At 32.5% G+C, this 16,440-nt stretch overlaps 1 protein-coding gene across 1 annotated transcript in view; it reads right to left on the minus strand.

Annotated features, from left to right (window-relative positions):
• The window catches only part of PPP1R12A (protein phosphatase 1 regulatory subunit 12A), a 150,147-nt gene that overhangs the window by 35,482 nt on the left and 98,225 nt on the right, over nt 1-16,440 (minus strand). Inside the window, exons 10-15 of the mRNA XM_059681167.1 lie at nt 13,025-13,149; nt 7,262-7,477; nt 5,961-6,055; nt 5,071-5,175; nt 3,746-3,913; nt 3,172-3,348 (exon numbers count right to left, since the gene is read on the minus strand). Of these exons, the coding sequence (XP_059537150.1) occupies nt 3,172-3,348; nt 3,746-3,913; nt 5,071-5,175; nt 5,961-6,055; nt 7,262-7,477; nt 13,025-13,149 (886 nt within the window). The remainder of the gene's footprint in view (nt 1-3,171; nt 3,349-3,745; nt 3,914-5,070; nt 5,176-5,960; nt 6,056-7,261; nt 7,478-13,024; nt 13,150-16,440) is intronic.

A 16,440-nucleotide genomic window follows, 5' to 3' on the forward strand; every position in this document is an offset into this window, starting at 1 on the left:
TACATTTTGGCTAGTCAAACAAATTACATCTTTAAAAATCTGAATACCAACCCTTGCTTCATACTTAGCTTTTTTCCTTCCAGAGGGAATATAAATGGGCAAAGGGAGCTGCCTGAGCAAAAGGGAAATGGTGGAAGAGAGCGGTTATATTGAAGCAACAGTTTAATGTGAATCTGTGCTGCAAATACAAAGTTATTAGTAAGATACTGCTTTTTTTTTTTAAATCTTCACCTGAGGATATGTTTCTATGGATTTTTAGAGAGAGAGAAAGAGAGAGGCAGAGAGAGAGAGAAACAGAGAGAGTGAGAACCATCAATTAGTTGCCTCCTGTATGCCCCCTGGGGATCGATCCTGCAACCTGGGTATGTGCCCTGACTAGGAATCAAACCACAACCGTTTGGTGTACAGGACAACCCACTGAACCACACTGGTCAGGGCAGTAAGGACTATCTTACAGTTTGAAAAGACTATGAAAAATTAGAAATACTTAAGCAATAGAAGAATTTGCTATCATGCTCCATTTATCTAAAGCTAGCTTCTCTACTCCACCTTCCCAAAACTAATCCTTTGGAAATCTTAACTAATAAAAACAGGACTCCTCACCCAATCAGATCAATAAAAATAGGGAAATTCTAAAATACAGTGGAATTTAATAGTGTTCATGGTAACTTTCCATAATATCCCAACGTACATATGTAATAGTACCTAAAGTAGCATAAATGTGTTGATTTGTTTTCAGCCACCATATATTCTTAAATCATCATATATACATTTTGGGGAAAAAATTTTTAACCATCTACATTTCAAAAAAATTAATGAAATTTAATTAAAAGACGAACAGAAGAGGCCAACAATGTATTCAAATTGCAAACAAATACTTGACATGAAACAAAACACAAACATCAATATTACTGCAAACATCATTGAAACAAGGTAAGACAAATTTTCTGTAAGAGACCAGGAAAAATGTCATTAGGTACATTTTGTTTCTAATGCTATTAGAATCTGCTCTGTCCTTACAATTATCTCCAAATATTTAATTCCTAATCTTTAATGTCTTCTAGGATTAATCCTAAAAGTTGAAACTCAACTCTCTATAACAACATGAACAAATTTAAGATTAAGAATTATAATTTGTTCTTAAACAACATATGATTCTAGGTATATATTCATTAGATATTGTCACTGAAGAATTTTTAAAAGCATGTAATGCTACAGTTAAAAAGGATTCTGGAAGTTAAAAATTATGTAAATCAAATACCTCAATTTACAGAAGAAATTCTGCCCTGTAGAAAATTCTAACTTTAGGATTAAGGCAGAACAAGGAATAAAAAAAACCAAAGACTCCTAACCCTTTCTCTCCTTGGTGACCCCAACCCATAAAAGCAAAACACTCAAATTTATTTTTACTTAAGAGAATGATGGATGCCTATGCCTCTCTAATTTCTGTTGGCTGATGGTCTTATTAAGAACACTTCAAATAACCCAAACTGACAAATTCATAAAAAAATAAAGAAGGAATAATTCAAATATGATATGACCTATATAGGTACTCCAATCACAAAATTCAAACCACTTGTAATGGCATTATTAAATTGCATTACAAAAATATATGAAATGTAAATTTAATAACAGAAACTAAAGATGCAATGATAGGAAAGAAAATATTTAACATTAAAAATAACATTTTGTTACTTTTTATATGTTCACCACAAATATTACTGTAAGAATCTTACTGTTAGGATGCACTATGAGGCACCAAAGACAAAGGCTGTATAAAACTGTCCATTTATGAACACTATGTGTCAGAAATAAAACAAAGTTAACCTGGTCGGTATTTTACAAAAAAAATATCAGTTATGTAGCTAATTAAAATCTGCAAGAGTGAAATATAAAAAAGGTTACACTTAGCTTCCCACTTTCCTTCTTTCTCAAGAGGAAAAACAAAATTCAAAGCTGGACCTGTCCAGTGTAGTTCAGTGGTTGAGCATGGACCTATGAATCAGGAGGACCTAAGTCTGAGTTGCTGGCTCGATCCCAAGTGGGGAGCATGCAGGAGGCAGCTGATCAATGATTCTCTCTCATCATTGATGTTTCTATCTCTCTCTTCCTCTCTCTTCTGCTCTGAAATCAATAAAAAACATAAAGCTAGGGACTATGATATAGCAGAAAGAAGACTGTACTGATTCTTCTGTAATCTTGGATGCAGCTTTAGCTCTCACACTAACTAAATAAAAGTGGAAAAGTCACTTATTTCTGGATCTCAGTTTCCTTCTGTAAATTGAGAAGATACCCTTTCCACATCTATGATTCCACACCACTGACAGAACACAAAATAAATTCATAGCTTCTAAAAATATTTAATTAATGAGTGCCTTCTATATACCAGAATTAAAACTAAGTGAATGAATTAAACAGGTAAAATTATTTGGCTTATACATATGCACAAGAAGCCACTTTTCACCAAGAGAATCTTAAAATGAAATTCTCAAAGGTAACAGCAAAAACCATTTAACATCCATCAGATTTCTTAATAATGAGGGGAAACAATGAGAAGAATAAAAGAAACCTGTTTTTGCATCTGGTTTTCTTTTAAATATATTTTTATTGATTTCAGAGAGGGAGGGAGAGGGTGAGTGCAAGATAGAAACATCAATGATGAGAGAGAATCACTGATTGACTGCCTCCTGCATGACCCCTACTGGAGACCAAGCCAGCAACCCTGGTATGTGGCCCTGACTAGAATCGAACCTAGGACCCTTTAGTCTGCAGGCCAACACTCTATCCACTGAGCCAAACCAGCTAGGTGCATCTGGTTTTCCATGAGTATGATCATGTGTGGATAGATCTTCATTACAAAAATATTTTGAATGAAACCAACCATTAAAAACAGTAAGATGGCTAAGTAAACAGACAACTGTTTGTCTCAAAGCCTTTAAACAAAACCATCAATTCTGTTCTGGGTGGGTTAGCAAGCCTGAATGCTAATTAATGGCTAACTATATCAATTTTCATAGTTCTGGGCTGATATAGATTACTTCCTTTATTATCCTAATGGAGAGATGGTGGTCAACTTCACAAGATTACAGAAACAAAACAAAACAAAACAAAACAAACAACTTCCATCACTGGGCAAGATATAGCAGCAGTTCTATTAGGACCTTTACACACCTGCGTCTCTCCCTGACCTCTGATGTGGAGGAGACAGTGCCAGCAGTAGTTGTAGTCAGGGTTGTGGTAGAGGCTGCAGCATTTACAACAGTTGGAGCAACAGGAATGGTCACTGCCGTAGGAACACTGTCCTTTTCTTTTTCAGTACTATCCTCAGCCCACAAACGATTTGAGGTACTATAGCATCACAAGCAGCAACACAAAAAGAGAAAAGGAAAACAGCTAAACAATGAAAGCACTTTCTAGCAGCTGAAAACATGTGACTACAGGGATGGATTTTTTTAAAATACAAGGCAAGACGATTTTTAACTATGAACCAAAAAGCTCAACCAGAGCTGTCAAAGAGAGAAATTTGTATTTTAAGCAGCCTAATTCAAGGAAAGTTTGTAATTCAGGAATCTAATTTATTTCCCCAGACATGCATCACAGCAACTTTTTGGAACCAATTTTTGTTCGTAAATGATTTTAACATGGTAAATGAAAAAATCCAGAGCCCCACAATTTTCTAAACAAAAACGCATGCACATACATAAGCACATAGTAAGCCTGAACACAAAGTGTATCTGTGACTCACCTGCTTTGTGTGCCTGCTGAGGAAGAACCCGTTGTAATCTTTGTAGTAGTGCTTGTGCTGGAAAGCAGGCTTTTCTGAAGCCCAGCTGCAGAGGTAACTGTTGGTGTTGATGTGGTGCTTGGAACACTAGAACTAATCAAATCATCTTGTCTTCTACCAAAGGAGCAACTAAAGGAAAGAGTCATATCTCTATAGAATGTGTTTGGATGTGTATTCTATAGTCAATGTCTATACATTTTAAGATTCACAAGGCTAGGGGAAATCTAAAAAACTGTGTTCCTAAATACACCACCAGCTCCAGCACCAAGAGTTGCACCTACAACTTGCTAGAGTTTAGATAATTTCACTAATTTGGTAGTGTATCATTTTACTGCCCCCCCCCCCCTTCCTTCAACAAAATGCAAAGATGATCTGATCTGATATTTTACATTATCTGGAACTGTTCCAGACCATAAGGTCATGTCGGTCTGGGTCTGAGAAAAAATACTGTGGTTTGGATTTACTCAAGGAAAGTTAAGACTTTGACATTTTTGAAGAAAATTGTTTCAGCAATGGGTCACATCCTTAGGAATGATCCATGCCTTATTATATTTCTTTGTCTTTTACTCTATTTTTTGGTTGCTTTTAGCCATGAAATTATTTACCCCCCTATCCCCCCATATAATATTACCAACATTCTAATTCAAAACATTTCCATAGCTCTGAGTCCTAAGACAAGTGAAAAATTTCTAGGTCACCAAATAATGACCAGGTCAATTAAGACACTGATCTATTTCAATTGCTCCAGTCAATTATATAAGGAGCTCCTTTTTCACATGCTACAATCCAAAAGATACTTCATAATATATCAAATTAATTATATATATATGTGTGTATACACACACACACACACACACACGCACACACATACATATACACACATATATATATACATACACACACACACACACAGCAGGTCCTCAAATAACATCGTTCGCTCAATGTTATTTCATTATAATGTTGATGAGAAGCCGTAGGAACTCAACTCTTATTTATATTAATCAGCCTAAAGTAAAATTGGTTTCATCATATGACGTCTTGCTTAAAGTAGCAGAACCTACTGACATTATGTGAGGACTAAATGTAATATAATAGGAAGGCATCAGTAGGTGCAAAGTTTCACTCATTTGAAAATATATTCTGTTTTTCAACGTTTTATTTAAACATCAAATGATATATATTTTTAAAAGCACATTTTCTTATATAATATTAAATTGAGGAATTCAAACCAACGGCCTCATATTTTTATAAAATACATAAAAGTCACTTAAGAATTATATTACTACCTTTTATGATAAGTTGATCCTTCATTAATTGAGCTATTCCTTTTGAGGTCATCTTCCCATTTTCTTCTTGTATAGGAACTACTTGTTCGCAAACTTGAAGAGTCTCTGAAAAACAATATACTTCAGATTCTGATAGATAATTTGTAAGTAGGGTTAAGGGAGCTGTACATTAATAAACATTAGTAGAAATAGGAACTAAAAAAAAAAATCCCTTGGGAAAATACTCTGGGATATTTATTAAGAAGTGGAAGTAATTTTAGTTCTAAAATTCTATCCCTAAGGTATAATGCTATTTTTATAGGGGGGAAATTAAGATGTTTGCAGACATTTAAATTATGATCACAAAATATTAGAAATTTAAATGTCTATAGTTTTAGGAGGGAAAGTGGTTACTTTAATTCAACAGATCTACGCTATGGAATATTATGTACTGATGAAAAACAATCTAAGATTGCATATGAGATGTTAGATTAAAAAAAAGTCAAGATACAAAATTGGAGGCTTTAACATGATTAAAACTATATTAAAAAGCTCACACTCTATCTGCTGAAAAATAAGAGGAAACAAACTAAATTAAATAGGGCATTTTTTCTACCCTTCTTTTTCCCCCCTTTTCTGTATGTTTTACATATTTAGAGAGTATGTACTACCTTGTGACCTCATTTGCCACCACTGTCCCCTCGCTGTGCTCCACCACATATCTTTTTTCACTATTCATGAACAGAGCAAGCCAGAACTTCCTCAAGAGTCCTTGGTATTCTATTAGGAATACCCTCCCTCTCTTCCCATAACCCATATCCCACATAATTACAACAATGCTCATGCTTTAACTCTCATGCTAGATAATAAAGACTTTATAGGAAAGACAAAGCAAATCATAATGAATCTACCTGTTTTCTTTCTCTTCAATGTCAGATGTACTGGCTAGTCGTCTTGGTATTGTAGGTGCAACATATGCAAGCCTAGTTCCTTTACTATCTTTCTCCTATAAGACAGAAAAACAACAACAAAAAACCCACGAGTGAAAATAAATGTGTGATAATTATAGGTACTGCCAAGAGTATTTATTTAACAGCCATCAGTTTATTTTATAGTATTTCCATAGCTAAAATCTAAAATTGATACCTATTAATAGTCAAGTACTATAAACACTTAAGGACAGCCTATTCAAACTAACTTTCTTTTCTTTCTCTTTTGATCTAAAATTAGACAGCATTCTAACATAAGAAAAGAAAAATTCCTCCACATTTTAATGACTCTTTCTAAAACTACTGTAACAGATTACTTAAAGTAATGTTGTATCAGAAGGTAAACTATCCTTATGGTTCATTAACTAGGTCCCAATGACTTAACACTTATGTTATATATGGTATTATCTTGATATTCTACCCTTTAAAATGTAACAATACAATATTCAAAACAAAATTATTTAAATTATATATAAATATATATCTCCAAGTTTGGTTGAGAGTGTTTAAACAATAACATCTGATACATCCCAACTATATTGGCACCCATATATATGTTGGAAACAATAGGGCAATAAATTCATACCAAATAAAAATATTAAAATTACTTGATGCAAAATTTCATTTCTGAATTTCTGATACAATAAAACACTCCTAAACAGAGAGAGAAAACTCTATGGAAAAAAAGTCCAAGCACTAAAAATGCAGAATATAAATAATCTAACTATATAAAATAACACTGAATGAACTGTGGTACATTCATGTGATGCAATATAATACTGCCTTTCAAAATATAGTTATTAAAACTACTCATGAAGACAAAATTGCCTGTGATGTATCAGATGGAAAAGCAGGTAAAAAAGTTGCAGATACTAGATAAATGCAATTTAGGAGTATAATCACATTCTAGAATAAATGTGTTCCTAAACTTTGGAAAACTTATCTAATAAATAAAATAAACTTGCTCCTTGATATATTTTATGGTAAATTCGCAAGTAAGATAAAGAGTTCCTTTATTGAACGTAGTCTAATCATATGTAATGATTTCATATAGATATTTGTTTAAGGTAGGGACATTTGTATTGACATTAAATTATTAAGTTAGGTGAATTAAGTTGATACATAGATTTAATGATACATAGTAGAAAATCCAAGGGATCTGATGTTGCTAAAAAAACAAATCATTAGAGTTTTCATAGAAACCAGATTGTGAAATACATTACCTTTTCTTTATTATCCAAAGAGGAGGAAAGCCTGGGACTTGATGCTGAACGCATAACACCTGCAGTGTCTTTTTCTTTCAGAGCCTCTTTAGATGCCGTGATCTCTGCAAGTGCACCATAACTACCAGTCTTCCTAAGTCCTAACCTCCACGATGCAGGAGACTCATCTTTTCTCTCTTCTTCTTTGGAAGAAATTTTTGTAGCTGAGGTTGGAAACTGTTTTTATTATTAAGGAGAAACAAAAAAGAATTATCAAGAGATCATTCCTTAAGCTGGAAATAGTAAGTTTACAGAAAAAAAAAAAGTTTAAAATTAGTTAATAGTTTCAAGAATAACACTTTTACTAAGCAGGTTAATGTCTTAGTCAAAAGTGAAAAGATCTAAAACTGAAAAAGGAATGAACTACCTTCCCAGGAGTTAGATTTAGAAAGCACACTGCACACTTTGTATCACACAGAAAAATTACGCTGCAAATACAGAGAAAAGAAATGAGCACACCAATAAGGACTTAAAACCATGCATCTTTGGAACCAATATTCATATTAAACTTGTTATGTTGTAACCGAACATAAACCCTTGCACACTGAAATGCCTCACCATAGGTTTTTCTCCCTTACTGGGCACAAGAACAATGCCAGTTTTGCGCAAGCCCTGCCTCCATGATGCGGGATCTACTGATTCCACCACAGGCATGATAGGAGCAATGAACTCATACTAAAGCCAATTAAAATAAGACAGGTAAAGAGATAGATTGAAAGCATGAAAACAGAAAAGAAAGTTATGAAAAAAAACACACTTTTTTCTTTCATAAAAAATTTTTACAAATAAGTTAAAATCCAGTAAGTGGGTAATAATCCAATCTTTAAAAGTTACTGAAAACAAGTTCCACTTTTAGCATGAAAAAAATCTAAAGAATATAATAAACGTCTAAAGCAGTCAAAGGCACATAGAGCAGATAATATAGAATGTGAATGAACAAACTATTTCACTTCAGATTTTTTTAAATTCATTTATATATTTGGGTTAAAAATTTTAAATTCAGCATAATCAATAAAAAAGTAATGTGACATCTTCTAGTTACAATTTTTTTCAGTAATATTTTAATATCATAACCTTATATTTACTGTTTGATTTTTCCACTAAACATTAAACATTTTAACTAAAAACTTTGGTACAAATATTAATTTCATTCCCAGGGCTTTCCTTCCAACAGTCCTAAAACTGAAACATCTGTTATCTTTAACTAGTTCACATCATCAACTTCACTTACAGAATTTAAATATTCAATCACAGTGAAATATAGATGGTGAATATGCAACTAAATAGTTGCTGCAAGCATAGGATACGACTATTTTAAAAAAATCACTTCTTTCATATTTACTGCCAAAATTTGCTATAATTAGCAGATTAATAGAGCTTGCTGAAGCACCCATGATGACAGAGGGCCATTTCACCAGACAAAACTGTTATAAGATACCTCTGGTACTTCCAGTAGTTAATTCCCATCAATAGGGATGAAAACAGACATATGATATACAACATTCCCCAAAGTGTGTACTGAGGCATTCCAGGGTGCAGAACAAAATCACAGGAGCACTATGGGATATTTTAAAGTTTGGAAAGAAGCAGAGTAACACCTGTTGGACACTGTACAAACTGTCATTATTAACTTATTTGCACTTGACTACTTAATAAATGAAACAAGTATTTCTTTCAGCCAAGTGGCACTGTGAAAAGATAAATTAGTAAGACACTAGGGGCTCCATGAATTGGAAAAGCTCAGGAACCACATGGCAGGCATTGAGGTGACTGGTTATTGATTTCTGAGATTAAAGTTATAGTCCTCTAGAACAGGTGTTGGCAAACTCTTTTCTGTAAAGGGCCAAATTGTAAATTTTAGACTTTGAGACCACAGAGTCTGTTATAGCTACTCAACTATGTTGTTGTAGCACAAAAGCAGCCACAGGAAATACATAAGTGAAAAATGTGGCTGTATTCCAATAAAACTTTATGTAGAAACACTGAAATTGGAATTTATGCCACAAAATACTCTTTTGATTTCCTCCCCTACAACCATTAAAAAAAATTGGAAGCCATTCTTACTTGTAGGCTATATAAAAGCAGGTAGTGGGGTCCAGCTTTGGTTCACAGACCATGGATACCAATCACTACCCATGAACCTCCCCAAAACTGGAAACAAATGTTACTTCTCTATGATAAGAAGGTCAGATAGCAGATAACATTTACTGAATGTTGTAATGGAAACAAACATTTAACAAATGTTTATTGGTGTCAGGCCCTAAGCTAAGTGCTTCACATGGGTTATCTCATTTAATTCTTAAAACCACCAAATGAAATACTATTACTATTGTAGAGTTGAGAAAAATGAGGCAATATTATAAATTCTGAAATAAATATTGGTTGCACTATAATGACTGACATACTTCCATTCTGTCCAACATGAATTTGCTTTTAAGTTCTGGTGTATATATTCAAAAGCACCTTTCAATTTTATTTGAAATATAAAGGACCTCTCTAAAATACTCACCTATACTCACTCCCTGAAACTCTTATTTTAGCTTTAATGATAGGGCACTACTTTGACTTTCCTACTCTTCGGATCAGTCCCCCTTTTTGATCTTTTTGTCATTCTTGTAGTTGGCAAGTTTTCTTGTCATAGCCCTGCAACATAAGTACTCCAAGAGTTTATTATCAGATCTCCTATGTTCTCTTTCCAGTTTCTTCTCCTGGTGGTTGGGTGTAGGGTGCTGTCTACTTCTTCAGGCTAAATATTAATTGCATTCAGCTTATTCTTCAATTTGTTACTCTCTAGCTCAGTTTGACTTCTAAATTCCCATTCTTGATCATCCCTGAATTTCTATTTACCTTTAGAAAAAACACACAACACAACTTGTTATAGTTCATATATCTTACCATTTAGTTTGGGGCTCTATATTACTTTGAATGAGCCTTAAATCAATGTGGTTTTAATCAATGGTTTGTTCTTTGAATGGTTGCTAATACTGTACATAATCTTACTGAGTATTATACAAAATGAAGGTGTGGTATCAAACTTCATGTTGAAACAAACTTAAGACAAACTATAATGTTAAATTGAAGTACATAAAGTAGTACTGAACATAATAAGAGGCTTTAAAAAAAATCATACACTAATGATAAAAAGATCACACCAACCATTAAAAAATAACACTTCAATTTTTTTGTACACTATGAATTTACTGCTTTGAATAAAATTTGTCTATTAAACCTTAAAAAACAAAGACTGAAACAATATAATCTTTAAATTAGGTTATGATGCTTGAAATTGAGAATTGGTATTTCTAAATATTCAAGTTATAGAAGCAAATAATTATCAAGTTAATTTAATTACAAAATCAGAATTCTGAATAAGAATTTTATAAGCAAACAAGGTATTAGCTCACTAATCTAACAGAGTTATTAAGTGTTTGCTTTCAATTAGGGTAGTTGGCATAAATCAAGAAGTAAATTGCCATAAATTTGGAGCTATGCTTGAGAAAAATACAATTAATCACAAGAAGTCTATTGTAATTATTTGACTCTGGTAAGAAAGACATGGCTTAGCCAAGTACTCAAAAGAATGACAGCCAGTTTAATGGCCAACTATTCCATGGGGATGGAGCTTTTGAGAAACTTTTGCTAATCCACATTCTAACAAATAATAAATCAAAAGAGCTAAAATTCACCGAAGAAGTATATAGAGGTTATATAGTTAAATAAGACTTTAAAGCAGCTTGTGGTGACACCAGTTATGTATGACATGATAACCAAATTCTCCATAAGCAGCTGGAGAATTCCATTGGAAAGCATATATAATTTTAATCATATGAACATGGGATCTAGCTGAACTCAAGAAACCCTTAGTTCTAGACTGTAGAAGGTTAAGACAACTACTCATTCATACAGTTTTCTGATAGTCAAACCACACAAGTGAAATCCATACATTTCTATCACTAAGAATTCACATTATTGATTTCATTAGGAAAAGTTTTAGAAGAGGATTAGTACTAACAGTATAGATTTAAAAAAATTCTCTTCTTTATGATTTTAAAAGACTCACATTTTGACCATTTGGAGCCAAGTCCAAAGATTAGCAAGATTGACACTATAATAGAAACACTATAGGGATTTTAACATTAGTTCTCAAACCCATGCAAACCAAATAATGTCAGATAAGCAACAAAATAAAAAATGACAGCTACACAAAATGTACAATCCCTCAGTGCACCCTTGATTTGAAAAAAGAAGTTAGGAAAACTTAACTGTAACCAGGAGGGAAATTGGGGAAATCTTGAGTATGGTCTGCACATTAGTGAACATAGATAATAATAGTATTATATCAAAGTTAAATTTCCTAAGTATGATAATTTTAGTGTGGGAGTGAAAGATAATAACTTTGTGCCTATGAGATACTCAAGTATGTACAGCCAAGTGTTATATTGACTGTAACCAATTCTTAAATGGTTCAGCAAAAAAGATATGTGTGGAGTTTGTGCATGTGTGCGTGTGTGTTTGTGTTTATATAAAAAGAGGTACATGAGTATACTCCTTAAAGATAAGTAAGGGCCAGTGGAAAAGAAGTCTTTGAAAACAGATAAGTAGGTAAAAAACAACTACACAGAACTCTTAATCTTAAATTTGGGTTTAAAGAGGTACAGGTTCTGGAGTAGAGGGAAAAATAAAGTATTTAAAAAGATTAACACACTAGTTAAAAAGTACTGTTTGGTGAGAAAAGAAAACAAGAAGGACAAAGAACAAATGGAGGACAGAATAAGGGAGAAGAGGAAGAAATGACTAACATTTTGGGAGCTTTAGTCACTAGCCAGACTCTCAACAAAAGATTACAATGTTAACTTACTTTCTTTGTTTATTGTTTATATATACACTAGAGACCCGATGCACGAAATTCATGCAAGAGTAGGCCTTCTTTCTCCTAGCTGCTAGCACTGGTTTTCCTCTGGCACCCGGGCTTCCCTTTGGCACTCGGGAGCTAGGCTTCCCTCCAGCCGCTGGCAGGCACGTGGGACCCAGGCTTCCCACTGGCTGCAGCAGGCACCCGAGACCCGGACTTCCCTTGCAGGCCCGGCTTCGTCCAGAAGGACATCCGGTCTAATTAGCATATTACGCTTTTATTATTATAGATATCTTTTTTTTTTTTTTGACAGGTAAGGAAGATAGTAACTCACTCAAGGCATAAACTTAAAACAGGTGGGGGTCAGGAGCTAATCTCTGATTTGTCATCAAAGATAACGCTTTTACTGGTAAGCCGTACTTGCATGCTTAGTGCTTTGTATTGAGCTAGAAAATCTATATTCTAGTTTTTTCACTGACTTGTGGTAGTACTTTTTGTGCTTAATTTAATGTTCATGTAAAACTACAAAAATGCACCTTTGCCTAACAGAGATAAATGATAAAAAAAAAATCTGTTCCTCAGTTTCAACTGAAATAAAAACTACCATGATTATTAATTTTCATATGAAATGTTTAATCTTTCCACCACTGATTTCTGATAACTATTAACTATAATATCAACTGCAAAAAGCATTAAAATATAAGGATTCAGAGGAAATCTAGTCAAATTAAAGAAAGAAAAATATATTCTTACTCTAAAACCTTAAATATTTGGGGGATAAATTATAAAAATTTAGAACTGTCTTAATGTTTTAACCCAAACAGTACTTAAACAGAAGATATGCATTTTCAGCAAACATAATTTTGGCTTACCTTTTTTATAGGTGATGTAGGTGTTGCCTGACCAGATGGCACAGTAGGTGTTGTAACAGCTACAGGAGCTGCTTGTGTACTAGAAGTATTGGCATTAGTTACAGAAGCCATGGGTTTTGTCTTATCTATTTTAATAAAAAAATAAAAAAAAAGGAAGAACATTAAGAGTTCAGATTCTATATGAATTTGGTTTCAATGGCTGGGAAAATACAATTTTATATTCCATTTTTGTTAAGGTTTTGTTAATTCAAAGTCTTTTCCCACTATTAGTATCCCCTTTAACAAGTAAATTTTTAATGGAGTTTCTAGAAATGTCTCAGTATATATGCTAAAGTAAATGAAATAATATGAAAAAATACAAACAAAGTTTTAAAAAATAAAAAGCATAAATAGAATCTGACTTGTACTTTTAACATATGGAAATTTAAAACATATTTAAAATTAATCTTTAAAACTTGAATGCATAAGTTCAATGTAAGTAAAAAAATTACAAGAGCTGTGCAATTTTTTAATGTTTAAAAACTTATATATCTAAAGCTGATATTCTTTATTCCAGAAATCTAGAAGTGCTTTTTGTCAATAATCAGCTTAGATTCCTGACAAAAAAGTATGCTTCAAAGTCATAAAAAACATGCCTTTTCATCCCTAAAAAGTCTATAGTTAAATGGGTATAATATCAGGTAAAATCTCTTTTCACAATATATCAAGACAATTTCTAACTAGTAATGAATCACTTAGAGAAAGATTTTTGAAAATATTAGAAAAATCAATCTGATGATAGAAAAAATCCAGACTGTATTTGAACATATAAATCAGACTGGCTTTTACCAAAATGATCACATATAATTTAAATCCTTAAATTAACTGTAATTTATAAATGAACTAGAAAAGTTCCAAATGGTCATAGGTCATTTTACCTAGTTTTAAAGTATTCCTTTGGTTTCAAAATGGGGTAGGACAGGTGTCCTTCTAGAATCTAGATTTTGAGAAAGAAGTATAGTGCTTTAAAGCCTTATGAGAAACTCATTTTCATTATACTACCTTACTCCCTCCTTCAGATCACCAGCTTTCCAAAAAAAATCTTCCATCTTATCATTATTGTATGTTGTTATACTTTAAAAGTAGACTTCGGGGCAAGTACAGACATCCTACCAACAATGTGAATTTGCAATGATTCATTCACTTCTATTTACATTTACATAAACATCCATAAGATGTTAAGTTGAAAAGCATATCTTAAACTATACCCAAGGCCATGGCTAAACTGTCACATTTGAAAACTACTATAACCTTAGGTTTTCAAATAAACTAAATCAGCTAGACTCAGTCCAGTAAAATTTATTTTCATTGTTAACTAATACCTCTTTTCCTTCAACAGAAGCTAAGCTTATCAGCACAGTTAGATACAAATCATGAATAATCTAATTCGCCCATCTTCCTAGAAAATAATCCATTTAAATGGAGCAAGTAATTCAACATATATTTGTTGTCTGCAAACTGCAAGAACTGTCTAGGTCTAGGTCCTGGAATGTATCAGTCAATGAAAAGACAAACTACTTAATTGCACAAAGTTTATAGTCTAGTCGAAGAGATAAATAATAAAAGATAAACTTCAAAAGATTTTATTTTTTCTTTTCTCCCTATTTGCTTTTCGTTTAAAAATTTGTTTCTTATCAGTGAAATATACAAATCAAAGTGTATATGCATGCATGTAAACATTTATGGTTTAAGAATAATGAAACAAACTCCAGGTGTCTACTATCTAGCTTAAATAAACATTATTAATATTGCAGAAGTTTTTCTATCCATTTGATTTCAATGAAGAATGAAAATTTTCCAAGTCCTAATGGCAAAAGAACCTAAAAGCAAAAATATAACTCCTTTTTCTCAGTACCCTCAACTACTTCTCAAATTTATAAATTATTTGAAAGGAAATTATACTTTTGGTTAAGTTCCTATTTTCATATGATTTATGAAAAGAATACCAATTTAAAAACTGGTTTAGTACATAATTGGTGAAAGAAAATTCAGCGAAACTGTTATTTTATGTCAAAGAGTTTCCCAAGAACCTAACCATACAAAAAGTAGAAAAAAAGAAACAGTTTTGAAATTGTCAAATCAAGCTGTAGCTCTACAGGGAAATGGTTACTTTCTTAAGCTCGCCAAATAAAAGTATGATAAAGTCTTGTTGATATTAAAAGAGAGAAGGAGCCACACAGCATTTACATGGATTAATTCTCGAGATAGAGTCAAATTTTCCTGGCACAACTCACTATTAGCAACAGGAAGAACAAAATTATCATAGTACAATGCTTCAGAGGAACGTTTAAACTTAGCTCAATGAGAAACTAAGCAGAGAGTGATTGGTATGCTTAAGCCCCAAACAAGGAACTGATACAATACAATTTGATGATAATTAGTTCTATTTATAGAATAGTAGCGTTTAAACAACTATCCATATCATCAAGTCAAATTCTTCTCATTTTACAAGCAAGGAAATTTCAACCAAAAGAGGTCAGGAATATCGCTATTCAGTGGTAAGACAGCCTAAATCTGTCTTTTGTTTGTTTTGAATAGCTCCTCAGTGCCTACCATTGAACAGTGAAGTATATAGAAGGGACCAATTTAAAAATATATATATCAAAAATCTCTGTGCGATGCCTGGATTTTCAGTTCTTAAATTCTACCGTGAGTAGTAAAAGATTTGAAAAATTAGGAGATCTGGGTGCTAGTCCTGGCTTTTTTGTTCACATGTGCATATAATCTAATTCCTAATTATGTATTTTACTATAGATTGGGGGCCAAGGCATGTTGCACAAGGAGATTAACCATATAAAAATAATGTTAAGTACTTACAAAAGTATCTGGGACAATTTAAATTTAAATGATATCGTTTCATCTTGAACATGAGAAATAGCACAAATTTAACTGAAGTGATATTAGGTTAATAGTGTAGAATTTTATACAATTATTATATGAAAACCAACACGTACTAGTAAAGCAATTGACTGTTATATAATTCCCATTTAAAGCAGGTATTATAACCATGATTTTAGAGAAATCTGAAATTAAATAAATCAACCACACCTGTAATTACATCCATGAATCAGTCCATGTTCTTAAATACTATGCATGCTGATTCTCATATAATTTGCTTTTATAATTAGAAACATTTTAATTAGTGTGTTATAGAAATAAATTATAGTATTCAATAACTATTGCTTTAGCTTCCAATTTTATCCACATTACTGTCTCACCAAGGCAAAAGGTATACTTACCTAAACAGCAATGTGACAGCAATAAATAAAAAAAAATTAAAGCCCTAAGTGACAAGAATGTAACTACATATATATACACACATATACATATATGAACTCTGTGTATTACTGAAAAATAATTGTACGATTAGCCGTCTT

This window comes from Myotis daubentonii, chromosome 2 (genome assembly GCF_963259705.1).
Source record: "Myotis daubentonii chromosome 2, mMyoDau2.1, whole genome shotgun sequence".
Lineage (NCBI taxonomy): Eukaryota > Metazoa > Chordata > Mammalia > Chiroptera > Vespertilionidae > Myotis > Myotis daubentonii.